This window comes from Fulmarus glacialis, unplaced genomic scaffold (genome assembly GCF_000690835.1).
Source record: "Fulmarus glacialis isolate BGI_N327 unplaced genomic scaffold, ASM69083v1 scaffold43736, whole genome shotgun sequence".
Classification (NCBI taxonomy): Eukaryota; Metazoa; Chordata; class Aves; order Procellariiformes; family Procellariidae; genus Fulmarus; species Fulmarus glacialis.
In genome coordinates this window covers 53,996-70,761 of record NW_009218338.1, presented here as the reverse complement: position 1 = coordinate 70,761, position 16,766 = coordinate 53,996, and the positions used below count along the sequence as shown (strand labels likewise).

The following is a 16,766-nucleotide window of genomic DNA, read 5'->3' as shown; positions in this document are numbered from 1 at the left end:
TAATCACTACATTTAAAGATAATTGTACTACACTTACTGCTTCAGTTTACTGTGTGCAAACACAAACTGTATTCATAATAGACCTAAATGTATGGTTGTTCTGTCGATACATGAACAGAAACTCACTCAAGCATTCGGGAAGTGCAGACAGGAACTAGATTCTGTTTAGTCCAAACCTAGGATGTATTTTAGCTTGTCCATGTTAGTTTTACATTTGTTAAATTGTAACAGAATGCCAAATATTGTACTCGAGAAAAACCCACTATGAAATCATGGGTTTTCACTGAATTGCTTTTGTATGCTGCCAAATCTGTTGTGAAAGTGCCATGTATAAAATAATACAATAACTGAAATTGTGCTTAGGCATCGCACAACATAGTGATTTACACAAAGAAGAATTATTTGGAAGAAAAAAAGTAAGTTCTGCAGAAATCCTACTCTGATGCATTTTTTAAAAATCCAGTAAAATCTTGAAATAATTGATCTTTACTTCACGCCCATTCAGGAGAATATTTAGACACATGTTTAATTAAAAACATATAAGTAAGCCTATCTATATTCGGCAGGGAACTTGCAATATCTGTAAGCACATACTTACGTGCTATTTGCATTATAAGATTCAAATATAAATCCCTTTCTGCAAGAGGCTGAGTGCTCTGCACTACCACTAACTACATCCCTGAACAGGAGAGCACAGTTAGATAATGCAACAGCACAAGTCAGTGATCTAACAGATAGCTCACATTTGCCTTTCAGAGCATGACATATCTCTTTTCCCACTTACTCTATTTATAAATTTCTGGGTTGTTTTTGGTTTGGTTTGGTTTGGTTTGTTTTTTTTGTGGTGAGAATATCTATTTGCTTGCAGAAATGATCTACAGCTGCTGTTCAAATGTTAACTAAAAGCTGGTGCCCCACCAAGATGTTACTTTACATAAGTCTCTTAAACAACGGAACATGTGAACTACCAGGCGTGAGGGCCTGAAAGGTTTAGGATCAGATTTTGGTTTTTTCTGTTTGATCAGCCTTGCTAGGAACAACACAGTGTTCAAATAGTCACCTTTAAGTCACAATTCTTCCCACCCAGCTTCCCGTGCTTCTTTGTACCTAAAAAACAAACAAACAAACAAACAAACAAACACATTTATATAGTAGCTAAGAATCTCTCATAGCTTGGAGAATAAAATCAGGCAAGTGACGACAGAATTGTTCACTCCCCATATCTCTGCACTGAGAAACAAAGCTGAAAAACTCACAGGGCCGAAGCCTCTTTATCAGATAATCTGGTACTTGCTCGAACAATGATAACAAAATCTTTTTTTACATTTTTATGTTTTACATTTTTAATGGCCAAACACAAATACAGTAACTCCTGAATTAATTCCCTGCAAATTTCCTTTGGAAACTCCAGATTCTGCAGTGTAGTTTCTGCAATATAATAAACAAACATCCTAAAGTAAGGATGTCTCAGCTTTTAAATTCCTTTTAAATGTATTTGAATTTTACTGTATATTCTTTTTCTGCTTGAGCTCTTTGCAGAATTCATAAATCGTCTGAACCTGTTATTAAATTCGTAGCTGATTCTGTCTAGCCCTTTACAGAATTGGATACTTAATTCTCTACATATTTAAAATCATCCCCATAAATGTTTTTAAAATATTTAATATAATCAACTGAGCCCTTATGAGCCACCCAGCACTTCAGTTTTGGTGCAAAACTGAAAGAATATGTTTTAATCCCCATAAACTCCACAAATTTATTTTGCAGTTTTACCTTATGATATAGCATGACCTCAGAACTCCTTAGGTTTTGCTTCTTCTTGTTGTTGGTTGTTTCTTTTTTGGTTTTGATTTTTTTTTTTTTTTTTTACATTTTTATCAAACTACAGCTCTAGCATTGAGACAATCAATATATAAACAAACACTGCTGGTCTCTAAAAGTGAAAACCATTCTTTGATTAGACAAAATCGTGAAATCTGAAATACATCAAGGATAAAAGCTTGAAAAAAACCAATATGGAAACTGCTAAATTGAACCAATGTAATGACATCTGAGCTTTTTACATTGATGTTGGGAATATGTTGGCTTCCTTTCATTCACAACTGTACCAGGCAAATTTCCATGAAGTGAATACTATGAAGCCTCCAAGGCATTTACAAAGTATCTGAGTTCAGATTTAGCTTTTGTTTTGAAGCTCGGCCCAAGTATGTTGGAAGTTTCATCTAACACAGGAGCATTTTCAATTTGATTGAAACCAACAGAGTAAAAATATCAATGGACTACAGCTTGGATTTCTGATCAGTTTTCCTAGAAATCAGCGAGCCATTAAATCAATCACCCAAACAAAAAACATCCCCTTGGTTTTTTGCTCCTCATAATATGATTTACACATAGACTGGAATCTTAAACGTTTAAAATACTTTCTACCGTCTTTCACAGCTATTAGACTGAACTTGAAAGCTTTATTAGTTTAACATAGTTTTCCTACTGGCTTTTTCATATAATGTATATTTGCAGATATACAACATTCCTGTTTTTTTTTTTCTTTTTTTTTTTTCTTTTTTTTTTTCCCAGAAGATGTATGCCAACGCAATGCTGTTGAATTAAACTACTTGCATGAAAAAGTGCACACAGTGTGAGGCATGAGACTATGGAAATAAAATGCCCTTTGGCCTGAGGAGGCTGACACTGACCCAGATACAGCTCTTGATCACCTCCCATCCCACACGGCAATTTCTGTTATAGCCATGTCAAGATCAACTCAGCCCAGCCCGGCCAAATGTACGGATTACATCTGGGTCCTTTGAGTCATGCTACAAAAAAAGGTGCAACAATAAACAAGTCCATGTGCATTCTCAGTCATAACTATGGGCAGAAGAACCCTTGAGATTCCTCACTTTGGCATTAAATAACAATTATAAAGGCTTTTAGAATTAAAGCAATACACGGCGGGACTTGAAATGTTAACAGTCCCAAGTAACTTGTCAATTGAAATAAGACTCATCCTTAGTCATAAATAAATAATCTCTTTCCTGGTCTCACTTCCATGCCAGGATCAATATCTCTTAACATCTTACTTATTTTATTACTGCTTTTGGTTTTCTGGGACTGATTGAAAGTTGCTCAGAGGAAATCTTTGGTTTTGCTTAAGTGTCCGTGACATTTAATCATGACTTTCCTTGCAGTTTAATTCCAACCAGTCAATCAGTTAATCCACTTCAATTGATTCTGTGCTCTCTGTTATTGGCTTGCACTCATTGGGCATCCTCTGGTGTCGACTCAGCTGGGTGGCTTGTGTGAAGCTCCTCTCACACCTCTCGCACCTGGTGAAGGCAAGAGAGAAAATTGAGACCAGGGAGCTGCTCGGGGGGGGGGGGGACGGGCTTTGTCTCATCCTGCCTAATCAGAACAGACACTCAAAAGTGGCTTCAGATTTTACTGGCTCAAGAGGTTTAATTGGTGGCTACTTCCAAGGCCTTGATGCCTATGATGGGACAAGGCCTGTCTGATTCAGAACAGAGGAATCTGTCAATAGACAGGGGGAAGGTGATTTCTCCAGAGAGGCCTGTCCTGCTATAGCTCTGATCACTGTCAGTTCAAATAGATAAAGAACAAAAAGAGATTTTTAGGAGTGAGCCATCAAAGAAGCAGCTTGTCTGCAGTTTTCTGCTCTGTAACCCCTAGGAGAAATTGATGACAAATAGAATTTCACCTCCTGCTAATTTAAAACCCACAACTGCCTACTGGAGGAAGAGAAATCACAAAGCAATAATCGTTCAGTGCTAGAACAAGAGAAAACTCTCTGTTTATCTGATCTGACTATGCAGTGGGGTTAATTTTAAATAGGCACATAGAGTTAGTGCTTACTTAATTATCTGAAAACATCCACACTATTTGAGAAATCTGTGGGTTGAGCAAGAACTTGTAACAGTCACCAGCGTTTGCTTCACTGTCTTTTATGTCGTCTCTCTTTCTACCCTGTCCTCTCTTTAGACAACCAAAATCTGCAACAAAAATAACATGTGAACAAATGAACAAAGCCATTGAATTTCGGAGGGGATAGGATGGGGGTTATTGCTAGCTTGGAATGAATCCCCTATCCCTGTCTGAAAGAGAATCTATTGTTTTTAATCTCCCAAATACTGCCCTCTTAATTTGCAATCTGAACACTAGGTAGGGGTGTCTGATGAGTTGCAAATACAGATGCAGCAGATTCTTCTTGTATGGCGGTCACTCCAAAAGCCACCTTTGATTTAATGGTGCTGTGTGATGTTTTATCTTCAAAGAAGATTACCATAAAAGCATCACTACGATGAATTCTTCGCCTTCAAAGGAGAAGTAAGGAAAACAAAGGGCTCAGCTAATTCATATTCATCTTTCTCTCTTCACTGATGTGAATGATAGAAAATGAACTGTCACTGATCTAGCTGCTTACAAAAAAACAAAAAAGAGAAAAAAATGATATTTACACATAAAGTTATTTACACATACGCATAATTGTGGAATGTTCTTCACATTAGTAATTTTTAGTAAGAAGGTTCTGCTTCAGGAACATTTAGCACAGACATTACAGAGACATTCATCCAAGCTACTGTACCAATATAAAATGTCAACACTTTTAAGTTGTGTTTCTTTGATTGTCTTTCATGGAATATTTTTAGCAGCCTGTTCCACTGTTAAAAACTGCACTGTGATCTTGACAAATGTAAAATGTCAGCTTTAATGTATCAGACCTATCAGCTCAAGGAAAATAACTCAGAAGTATTGATTACTTAATGATTTTTGGGGTATTCATTAACGTCTATGTGCAGATCATCCACTCTCCAGAGCTCCTGAAGTGCTGATGACACATTAGTGTACAGCTGATTGTTTATTAGAAAACTGATTAGTTACTGGATTAGTGTGTCAAAATATACTACCTTTCATTGCCTGACAAACTTGCAAATTACTGTATTATTTTTATATACATATATATATCTCTATCACAGAGGCATCAGAATCAATTTTAAGCCTGGGGGGTTAACTTAGTCTGTATAAGATATTGCCATCTACTTGAACTTGATAGTTTTGTTATTTTGATGTCTACAAAGACAAGCGCTTTGCTTGCTGAGTAATAGGAGGCTTGGATCCTTGCCTAACCAAGCTCTAAGCCGTACAGTTGTAAAAAAACCTACAAAATCAGGTGTGACAACACCTGACTTCTACATGCCTGACCAAATAAATGAAATATACTATATCAGGATGCCTAGGGGCCATATATGAATCAGAGAAATACTATAAGGTGATCAAAAGACAGAGTTACTCATTAAAATCACTGGCCATGAAGCCTTTCTGGAGCTTGCCTGGGAGGCTAGAGCTGGGCACCGCATTCACTCAGCACCTTGAATTGCTCTTGAAAGCATAGAGCAAGGCTCACTATATTCCTTTAAAATGCAAGTTCCCGTCCTTTATCCACAAGCTGCTTCTGCGGTGAGAGTGCTCTAACTTCCTAGCTACAGACTGTTCTGGGACACTTTCATACAGACACAGGAAAGAAGGATGCTAAAGAGACACCAAAAAAGAATAAATCTCTTGCTACAAGCATCTGCCCTCTGGAGAGGAGGGATGTGGGTGCCAAGTGTTGCTGCTGGTTGGGCTGTGCTGTCTGCGCTATACAGCCCTTGGACAAAAGTCGGAATAAAGCCTTTGGCAAAGCACCTAATTCACCTGGCTTTCTCATGTACCTAGATTACCTTCAGATAGTACCCAAGGTGCCCAGGGTTTTTTTCTAAGCACTTGCAAAGGGTGTGGATGGTGTTTTCAGGACTATAGTTTTGGATATATAAGTACCTGACTTAGAGGCGAGGACCTGTATTAGGTGCCTGACTCCTCCTTTCAATGTGGTCCAGAGAAGTTATTGCCGGATACCAACTGACAGGAAAGGTGAAGATAATAGTGTCACAGCAGTCAGCATAACTGTCTCACAGTAGGTTGGAATGGGAGGAAAAGGAGGAATACTTTTTCTTTTGATTTATCAACCATCCTTTCCTAGCTGTAATAGCAGAATAACCACTGCAATGACCTGTGTCTATGAGACTGGTGAGCATGTGTGTGCATGGTTTTGTGTACATGTTTCTACACTACAAGCCACACATGTTTAATGTTGTGTTGGAAGGTTGAATAGTAGCCAAAACAGTCAGAAAGGAAAAAGAGTCCGCCTCGCCTGCGATCACTCACAAAGTAACCATGGGGCTGAGCCCAAGCCTGGCTATTAGACATACACCAAATTTTTGGTTAAGCCTCAAGTAGATACAAGTATTGGCAATAATGATACCTATTAACTGAGAGACCATTTAATTTCCACTTAAACTATTGATGGCATTTGAGGGTAATTTAAACAACCCCTGACACAATGTAGATTCACAGAAGCCATTTAAAAGTCCTCACACAATTGGATGCCATCAGTGAAAACTGGATCCATGTTATCTTTTTTTACAATGTGTGTGTGCCGTTATTTTAATTGTAAAGAGCAATGTTGTACTACAACATTCAACCTCATCAAACGCAAGACTTCATTCTACCATAAGGTTTCCCTGTGTGATTTGCTTGGGTGGGTGTGGTAATCAAAATGGTTCTTAAAATCACAAACAACATGAACGTCAATGGTTTTTGGATATGTCTAAGGTACTGGGTTTTCTGAGCTTGTTTAGATAGCCCTCATTGTCACTGGTCTGCTTGTTTGTTTCACAGTGCTTTCAAAACATTGACATTGAGGATTATAGACAGCATTAGTTTAATTCCCAAGTTTATATCAATCTCTGTGAAAGGCTTTGGGTGAAGAAAATGATGAAGGTCTATTTTATGAAAAAATATCTTCACCTGGTATTTTCAAAATATACATTTTAAGATTTCATTCAAGAACAGCATTTAACACTAAACTTTAAAATAATTTGAAAGGGTTAAAAAAAAAACCCAAAACAGGACAAAGCTGAAAAGTCACTGCAGGTACAACACCTATATTCAACCTGAAATTAATGTCCCCCGGTTTTGCATTTCAGTTAGAAACAATGAAAAATGTCTGGGTTATCCCAATCTGAAAGAATCTTTCCTCTAATTCTTTTTGGTTGACTCCTAAATATTAGATGTTTGCATAACCCTGATTCTGCAGGCAAGTCCTTTAACTAATCTTTAATTTTGCTGAAATGAATTTTAAGAAAACAGTGATGGCCAATAATTTTCTTTTTTCTCCTACCTTTTAATTTGCTTAAGAGCTTTGTTCCCAGACTAGCAGCCATAGTGGAGACTTCAGTAAGATAAGAATACACAAAAACTTTACAGCGGTGAGGCTGACTTGATAGCTTGTGATGACATGAAAAGAAATCCCTTCTAACTGGACCTGCAGTCCAGGCAATGCAGCTAAAGCTTTGACTACAGATAACCTCACTTAGCATTGTTATCTGTAACAAAAAGAAAATAGAAAAGTCTTCCACCATACATCCAAAGTTACCTAGGACCTACAAAAAAAGTGCCTTCTCACAGAAAAAGCTTTTTAACAATCACAGACTTCCTCTTAAATAACAACTAATTTGAAATATTTTAAAATACTGTCACTCTGTGTTCACTGTTTTTAGAACCACCTTCTGAAAATAATATGCATACAAACACACATTCAGTGTTTGACATTGCCTGCTTAATCCATGCACACTGTAATCTGTCCAAATACCACTTACAAACATAACTGTCTTACTGCATTAGAAATAATGAGATTGCATTCACAGTAGATGCAAGTTAACTGTTCAGTTGACTGCCCATTTTCACCTATGAAATTGAACTTAGTAATACCTTCAAAATTATGCCTGCTATTTATAAGTAACTTAGCCAGAATTTAAGTAATTTAGCACTATCCATGCATTGTTGTTCTTGCTAGTAGTAAAAATATTATTGCACAGATGTACACTACCATAAATACAGACTTCTTTGAGGTACAGAAACTGTATCTCAATGGACTTTTCTGTTTCGCACTTTTTTTGTAAGAGTACACTCAAAATCCCTTTGTAAACAAACATTTAAAACTTAAATTGCATGATCAAGAGACAGAAATCTTGTTTGTCCTGTTTACGATTCTTGTTTACTAGAATTTGTTGAGGTTTTTTCCTAAGCTTACTCAATACCAGGTCTTGGGCCCCTCCTTTTCAATGGTGATGAGACTTCAAGATGAGCTGCAGCTATCTCTTTTTCCTCCAGCAGAGAGGGTGGATCAATTTGTGGATAAGTTTTCTGCCCCTCCTCTGTCAAATGCAAGCAGTCCTGCATGGCAGGCAAATCTGCCCTTTTGAACAGCTTGCAGGACCAGGGCGTATGTGTCCCCTTATCTGACTAGCAGGGATGGGAAGATCTGCAGCTCCAGTTTTAGCTTCATGTGAAATTACTAGTCAGCTTACTGCAAATACTTCAACAAGTCTTCCAGAGAGAAATTGATACTACTGTTTCTTGAGTTTTAGAAAGAAACTAAATGAACATCTTACAAGAATGAAATTATGCCATACATCATAAAGAAGCAGTATAAAGCACCCATGTTTTTTGTTGCTTTGCCCTGCATCTTTAAGAATGGGCAGATACATCCCAGAATACTTAAATACCTCAGCCTACGAAGAGCAAAACAAACAAAGCCCAGACTAGTGGTTAATTGTAGTACATGCATTAAGTCCCTTCACAAATGAAATTGTGCTGTAGTCAAGACCGTTTTGGAAAAGGGGAAAAAAATTACTAAGCCAAAAAGGAAAAATAATTACTCTAAATGGGGCAAAATAGCAGATCTATTGGAAACATGACAAAAACAGGATGTTAAGGAAAAAAATTAAGTAGAGTCAACAAGGTTACACATAAGTAACACCTTAACATTAAAAGAAATCTATTTTCCATTTTGACCTGGAAACCTCTTCCATTAATTACTAAAATCTATTTACACAGCAACTAGATAAAATCAATCTGATTGCTCACACTATTTTTGGCTCACTTTCTATGGTCTCTGAGCATTCAGCAGACTGGCTCTAGAGGAGTCAATGTTTAGGTGCTCTGGGTTTCTGTGTTTTGCCATACAACACTATCCTAGCCATGATTTCTGGTATGCAAGCTCTTCTGCACTGGATATGCAGTATTTGGTTCCTGGGGCTGTCCCCTTGCCCCCAGCAGGGACATGCATGGAGGCCATGCTTCCTTTCAACCATATATGGAGGCAAAGCATCTCTACCGGTATCTCTACCAAGCTTGTTATGAGGGGTTCTGACAGGCCCCATGGCTGAGCTCTTTTACATTAACCAGACCAAGAGCACAGTACGGCAAAAGTAGAAAAGAAAGACAAATGGTGATAGTCCTTGGAGTACTGGGAGAGACACACACCTTCTTCTATACTTATTTCCATTCCTTCTAGGAACATCAGGTAGCTTCCAAAAGAAGTGATATCAATACCTTATACATTGATATCAATACATTATTTTTCTTCCAAAGTGGGATCGTTCCAGGTACAATATCCATAAAATTTGTGCCTGTCAGTTCAGCAAAGACACAGGCACAAATATGGAAAATTTGTATTCTGTCTTGGAGAACACCTCCTATTAGGTAGGCAGAGTCTTGCACAATGGAAGGTAAAATCCACCTGGATCACATGTGCTATGGCTGAAGGTGAGTGTAGGGGGAAAATTTCTGAAAGTCAGACCTATGCTTGGCTTTAATTTCAGTAAACAGAAACTGCAGAAATAAGCAGAGTCTGTTTAATTAAAAACCATCTTGACCAGGTGACTTCTTTTTTTTCTTATATCTTGGATAGCTGAACACTATCAATTTATTATTATGATCTTACCAAACTTATACCACAAGCCAGAGTTTCATTTTCTATGCAGTGATTCTGAGACTAAAAAAAGATCTGTATTTCTGCCCCATGTTTAACCAGACCCAAATTAGCTTTATGTGAAGCTCCATCTACCTCAGCATATAGACATCAAAGAATCATATTACTGTTCTTACAGCATAGCCTGTCCCGGTCTTGAGTGTATTTTCAGCTATGGTTCTCTGGCAGCAGCTTGTCATTTAATTAAAACAATCAAGTTCTCATCACAGGACAGAAAATTGCTGAGGGCTTGTAAGACACCCAAAACTAAGCCTGGTTTAATTCTGATTTTAGCCACACCACTAACATTTATCTGGCTTTCAAGGCAACCTCTGCTGTGTGCTGTGGTACGGCCCAGTGATGCTAGTGAATAGCAGCCATGCATGTCCCTCTCTAGTCTCAGCTGGCAAAGGTTGCTGGCTTCAAGTACTTACTTGAAGGGCTTTTCCCCGGTGTGTGTCCGGATGTGATTGTTGAGTGTTGTGGCACCAGCAAAGGCACGACCACAGTAGCCACACTTGAAAGGCCTGTCGCTGGAGTGCGTAACTACGTGGTTCCTCAGCTCTGAAGGTTGGGAGAAAGACTGGGAGCAGTGACCACACTGGTAGGGCCTGCAATGGGGAAGAGAAACACCGTGCCGTCAGCGCTTTCCATTGCTGGGAATAGGAAACCATATGGGTAGGAACACCTGGTCTTCCCAGTAATTTCCAAAGAGAATTGCGGGGGCACTTCTCTCGGGCTTCCTTGGGAGACACATACCCAAAACTTCATGACCGCTTTAGCAAATGTGAAATGCTTGTGCAGGAATTGACTGAGAGTCTATGGGCATCATGCCACACAAAACATAATCCAGCAAGGTAGCGAGCCTGCACTACACATCACACGCCTGCCAAATTCTCCCAAACTCAACATGGTACCCCTTAGTCTGAAAAAACTCCTCACACATCAGAGCTAAGGGACTGACGAAATCATCTGTCTGTTGGTGCCAGCTACAGTCTAACCTACAAATGTATGTCTGATTGTTATACCTATATCCTAGGTGGATTCTGTGACTGTTTGCAATTAAATTCTTTGTACTGCTTTGGAGGAATCTAGGTTTTTTGAGATCACCTTTTTCAATTAGAGACATTGGAAAAAATAACCATGATGTTACAACTACCTTTCTATTTTCTTACTGCTGTTGAAAATAGTTGCATTTAATTCTCCCATCCTGACTGAAAATGCTTTCTTTGTGATCTTGAAATGAAACCCAGAACTTAGGTTTTCAACACCACTGTTTGTTAAAAACAAGTATAACAAATGAACAAAACTGACTGAGATGTTACAAATTCACAATCATAACAAACAGACTGCAAACATAGAAAGAAAAGGATACAAGACGGCAAGGTGAGACAGGACTGCTGAAATGCAAATACCATTGCTAACTAAAAAAAAATGTGAAGAAACGAAGCCTATATATTTCTGTTCGGTAAAAGTGATTCAATATCAACGTCTTACAGGGTTTTTTTCCTTTTCGCATTTGATTTAAGTTAGTGACAGAGTTCTACATGTTTATCAGATTTTTTGTTATAAAAATTAAGAATTTTTCTAGAGGGATATTAATGATTTTTACCCTGCACAATATTTTAAGGCACAGCTCTTGATGTCTGCATTTCTAGAGCCAATGGCCAGCACCAACTTAATTGCTCTCTCTTTAACAAATGTGTATGTTTAAATGGCTAGAAACCAAAACTAAAGGGAAGGAGACAATGGTGACCAAGCATGTACAATTCAATTAAGTGCAAAATAAAGTGAACAATCTCATTTGTCAAGTGAACTGCTTAATTGTGGCTACTTGCATCACTGAACACAAATACTATTATTTTACAGTGCTTCAGAGCACTGAACCCTGACTGTAGAATTTTTTAGCTTGATTAATAGCTCAGTATTGGTCAATAACTCAATAGCTTACAATTTTAATTACTTATATTTGAAAATCTAACTGTTCTCCCACAAGTCTGAAAGAAATATATAAAAGCTGTGGAAAGGTTACTTAACCTAGATGATACGGCCCTTAAAAATATACATTAATATATGTAAAATAATATTTTAAGAAAAAAAAAAAACCTGAATATCTGTTTCTCGTATTGGAAGACAAGTAGTAACATGCCCAGTCTTCTCCTTTCTTGAAGTGCACAGTTAATTTGCACAGAAAATATTTATCCAACTTGACATGAAAATTCAAGTGCTGGTAAAACAAAGATGATTTTTGTGAATGCAGACTTATTTGTTTGGGTATTTTCAAATCAAACACTTTTAAGCAAAAAGAATACATTAAGATATTCTGTATCCAAGAAACATTGATTTTTTAATAGTGAAAAGGACCATTAACATCTATTAGCCCCTGGTTATCTATTTTTAGCAGCTACCACAATAAATGATACAAGACTACATAAAACCAATTAATCTTTTATTTTTTTAACAATCAATGTGATTAATTTCATACTGTGAAAACTCACACCGCAACTTGTCTGCAAATAGTCAAAGTTCCAAACCAGTTATAACTGAACATTGTGATGCCAAGTAAAATGTTTTTACCCCCCACATTGGCTCAAAACAAATTTTTTGTTTACAAAGGATATTAATATATGTACTTAAAATACATTTCACTGGGTGATGCTCAAGGAAAAGAGCCCTGTAAAAAATCACCTATTGTTAGATCACTTTGACTGTATTTTTTCCATTCATTCATATCTTGGGAGAACAGCTATTCAAGAAGTTACCCTCCTCTTTGCAGGGGATGCAATTCTCCAGTTTATACACAGGCGATTCTGATTAATACTAAAATAGGCAGAATAAGTAATTTTTTCAAACTAGATACATGGCACATATTAAACAAAGCTAATTTTAAAAACAAAGCCTATAAATGCATTGAAATACTGTAACAATTTAAAAGTGCTGTATTTAATTTGCACAATTGCAGATTCAGATATGCCACATTTTGACAACTTTTGGATACTACTATTTTTTCCAAGAGCAAAAAAAGTCATTCAATAAGTATAAAAGTTACCATTTTGTTCTGTGGTAACCATTTTACTGTGCTCAGAAATTTTTCTTGGCAGAAAATAAAATCAATATGTTGTTTTTAAAAAATGAAAGTGGTGCAGAAGGACTGAACATGAACAATGCTCGGTTCAGTGAGTACATTGACATGGGCAGACTAGGGCTGTCTTTGATGTAGCCGTTATCTTCTGCCATCACTTCGATCTTCACTGGGACGATGAATTAAGATGGTGACCTCTTTTCAGCAGAGGTTTGCAGACAGAAGGACCAGGGACATAGTGACAAAACCAGTGGTCTTCATAGGCTGTATTTTCAAAGTCGTGCTTCTAGACTGAATGCAGTCTCAGCCCAGAAAAACTCATTTCCACTGGAATAACCAAGAACATATTGTACCTTCTTGAGCTTCAAGGTATCCACGTGAATATAAGCCTACCTGTGTCACAGCCCAGATGTATGTTGATGCTCCAGAAAATTACTGTTCAAACAAAATGGGTGTCAGTCACTTCATATGTGAAAGCCTACATAACTAAAATACTCCTGTGCAGATGTACAGACAGATTTGCAAGCATGAAAGTAACCAGTTTGATGAAACAGGTGTACCAGCGCCTCAAAGTACATGCTGACTACCTGAAGAAATATTTTTTTCTATACAAACTTTTTCTCCAGCTATGATGTACCAGAAACAAGATAGTTTTGAATGTCTTCATCATTGCATTTTCCACAAAGGATCTTGTAGGCCCTTCCAGGTATAAATCAAGCCTGATCAAAATCTTCTCATACAGTATTTTTAAGTTACATTTAAGAACAGCTAAACTGAGTTACATTTGAGAACAGCAATGTGCAGATGAGAATGATGTGCTGACAGCCATCAAAAGCAGTCCTAATGTTTTTCATTAAACACCTAGCTACATACTTTTCTAGTTCTCTGTCTTCCTGTCTGAGCTTAAAGGAAGGAAATCTACTTACCTAGAAGCAAATTCTCCTGTTAGAAAAATTACACTTTTGCCATTAACCCCATGCACCATCGATCAGCTATCTAGCTTTACTATTATGTAGAGTCCACCAGCTTTTTCTAGAGACCCTAATCTTAGAGTATCTGACTATATGATGGCCCATTGTAGGAACACAGGCCATTTAAAGTGAAATTCGGAAAGGAGTAACTATAATGTAATAGTTTTCAGGTTTTTTAGTTATTTAGATTTTGAGCTTTTCCAAGTTTTTCAAGTTATATTTTTGAAACGAAATCAGTCAAGAATATTTTTTGCTCCTTAATTTAGACAATATCTTGAATGATTTTGCTGTTTGGTGATGTCTTTTCCTGTCTTACAATTTTCTCACTTTTGTAGCTGAATTTTTCTGGGTGAGACTACATCATATATAGGACTAGTACAAAACCCATGTTCTTTATAAGGCTTATTGAACCTCGCCAAAGGTCATGGTTTGTGCAGCAGATGGGGATCCTTTAACATGCACAAAACATGTTAAGGGATAACAATAGAAAAATCCGTACCTTTACACCTGGAATAGCTGCCGGCAGACAACTGTACATTTAGACTGATTCTTTTTAGATTTTCATTTAGCAAAAGTGACATAGCCTTTAATTATTTTTCTTGTACTATTCCTCTGCTAGAACAATATGCTTTCCAACCCCTGACTCCTAAGTACATCCAGCCAATATAAATTTATTTTCTACATTGTAAATAATTCATGGTCTGAATTATTAGAATCCTGAAAAATCTTCTAATTATTTTCCACTGAATTTTCAAATTCTTTCATTTATGATGAACAGGTTTCTGAGGCCTCTTCAGAAGTGAATTTGCTGTTTTCAAGGGGCATGTGGAATCCCAGTGCAATCCTTAGAAGAGGAATTATTTGTAATGAGTTCTTGAATACCTGTAACTCTATCATTGAAACACTGTCAGATCAGGGAAACAAAATAGCACATTGCTGTCATTTTTTCCCCTTATAAAAAGCTAGAAAAGCACCCGCTGAAAGAAGAGAGACTGACATGCAGTTGAAAGTGCTTTTCTCCTTGTTGAGGAGTAAGAAGAAGTAAAAAAAAACAATGTAATTGATGTCAGGGTCTCAAAGCGTGGGACGCAGGGCTCCACTGAACCCAGGGCAGGGTTTCACGGTGTGATAGGGGGAAGGCTGTCACACCACAGCCTCTGCAAAAAAGTGAAAGCAGGGCATGTTGAAATGGGGCCAGCATCAGCTTTCAGGGACAGGCCTTTGTACAACGCACAGCATTAAGAGCACAGCTGCAGTCCGAGGAGTTAGGTCGCAGTTGTCCTAATGGAGAGGTATTTTAGAGGGATGCCTTCTTCTAGCAAGTTGAATTAAGAAGCTGGAGAATAAAGCGACACCTAAGGATGCTGCTAGCTTGCACACAGAAGCATCCCTCGCATCAGCCATGGGTAGGTTACCTTCACTACCTCTGGACTCTACATGCCCTGCTGCCTTGCTGTTCCCCGTAGGCAGCATGGCTACTGCCCCGAGCACTTCAGGCACCACGCAGCAGTGGGGTGGCAGAGCTGGACCCACTGGGAGTTCTGGGGTCATCTCTTACACATGTATGTGGAGGAACTAGCAAAAGCAGAAAGTTAGTGCACTTGAAGTGTCTTCAGACTTCTGAAGCTGTCAGGGAGAGGCCCTGCTCTGTACACCTTTTGTTGTTATTAACCATGAGTACCGGGAGTTTGCAAAACTCTGTGAAAAGATTATGCAAGAACAAGCACTAAATTGAGAATTATGTTTTCTTTAATTGAGCAATATTCCATAGTCATTCTATAAACAGGAATAGACAACACCTACTCACAACATTTACTTTTCTTAGGTCTGTTTTGGGAGAAGTTTAAAATAATTAATGAACTTGGGGAGAACACCAAGGTCAAAGACACAGAACCTATAAAGAGAAAGATAAACACAAAATGGGCTGAGCCATGATCTTAGAGAAAAGGATCTATTAAATTCGCAACTTCAAACTTCAAGCTCCTGTTTTTGAAAAATGCTCACAATTTAATATTGAGGTGCTACAGCAAAACATGAGTACAATAATATCTTTTGAGTAAACACGAATTGCGAGGGCCAGATATCATCCACAATCAGCCATGAACACATTATAGAGTGGGTTTTCCCTCAAATTATCAGCTTGAATACATGGCAATCAATGAGAATATGTATCACACAGATGTACATATTTTATATAAAAATGTGCCACACACAGCTATCTGCCTTCCCTCAACACCAATACCTGAATCTAGTGATCATAGTGAGAGAGAAGAAAGATGTCATTAAAACAGACCGCGTCATTACCAGAAAAGTGGTTGCTGTTAAAAAATATATAAATTAAAAATATTGCTAAAAATGATTCACTGTGATCAAAGGCTTGTGGTTACCCCTTTCTGGAGCCCCCCCAAATAGGATTGTTGGGAATTTCTGCAGCAGGGGGAGGAAAAAACCAAAACCAAAACCAAAACCAAAAAATAGATTTCTGACTCCTGCTTCAAGAAGTAGTTGCTCAAACTGCTTCTGTCTGGGCAAGGCTTTTAAAAAGTCGCAGAGGCTCAGAAAGTCCCAGAATTCATATCTTGATGGATTTAAATCTTCACCTCCCACACCCACTCCAACCCCAAAAACTATTAAGTTTGAAGAGAAGCCCTACAAAATTTAACAAGCTAAAAAAATCTCGGTTGAAAGGGAGAAGTGAATTATAAGTACACCAGTAAATAATTTAAAGTTAATTTCAACTTAAATTAAAATTCTAATCTTAATCTAAAACAACAAACTCAGTAGATTATTTTAATAATTCTCCCTATTTTGGATTCATCATTTTTTAAAATTATTTTTGTTTATTAAA

At 37.6% G+C, this 16,766-nt stretch overlaps 1 protein-coding gene across 1 annotated transcript in view; it reads right to left on the bottom strand.

Moving 5' to 3' along the window:
- Positions 1 to 3,208: 3,208 nt before the first annotated feature.
- PRDM6 (PR domain containing 6) overlaps positions 3,209 to 16,766 on the bottom strand; it is a 67,393-nt gene continuing 53,835 nt past the window's right edge. Inside the window, exons 6-7 of the mRNA XM_009580010.1 lie at positions 10,300 to 10,476; positions 3,209 to 3,323 (exon numbers count right to left, since the gene is read on the bottom strand). Coding sequence (XP_009578305.1) covers positions 3,209 to 3,323; positions 10,300 to 10,476 — 292 coding nt within the window. The remainder of the gene's footprint in view (positions 3,324 to 10,299; positions 10,477 to 16,766) is intronic.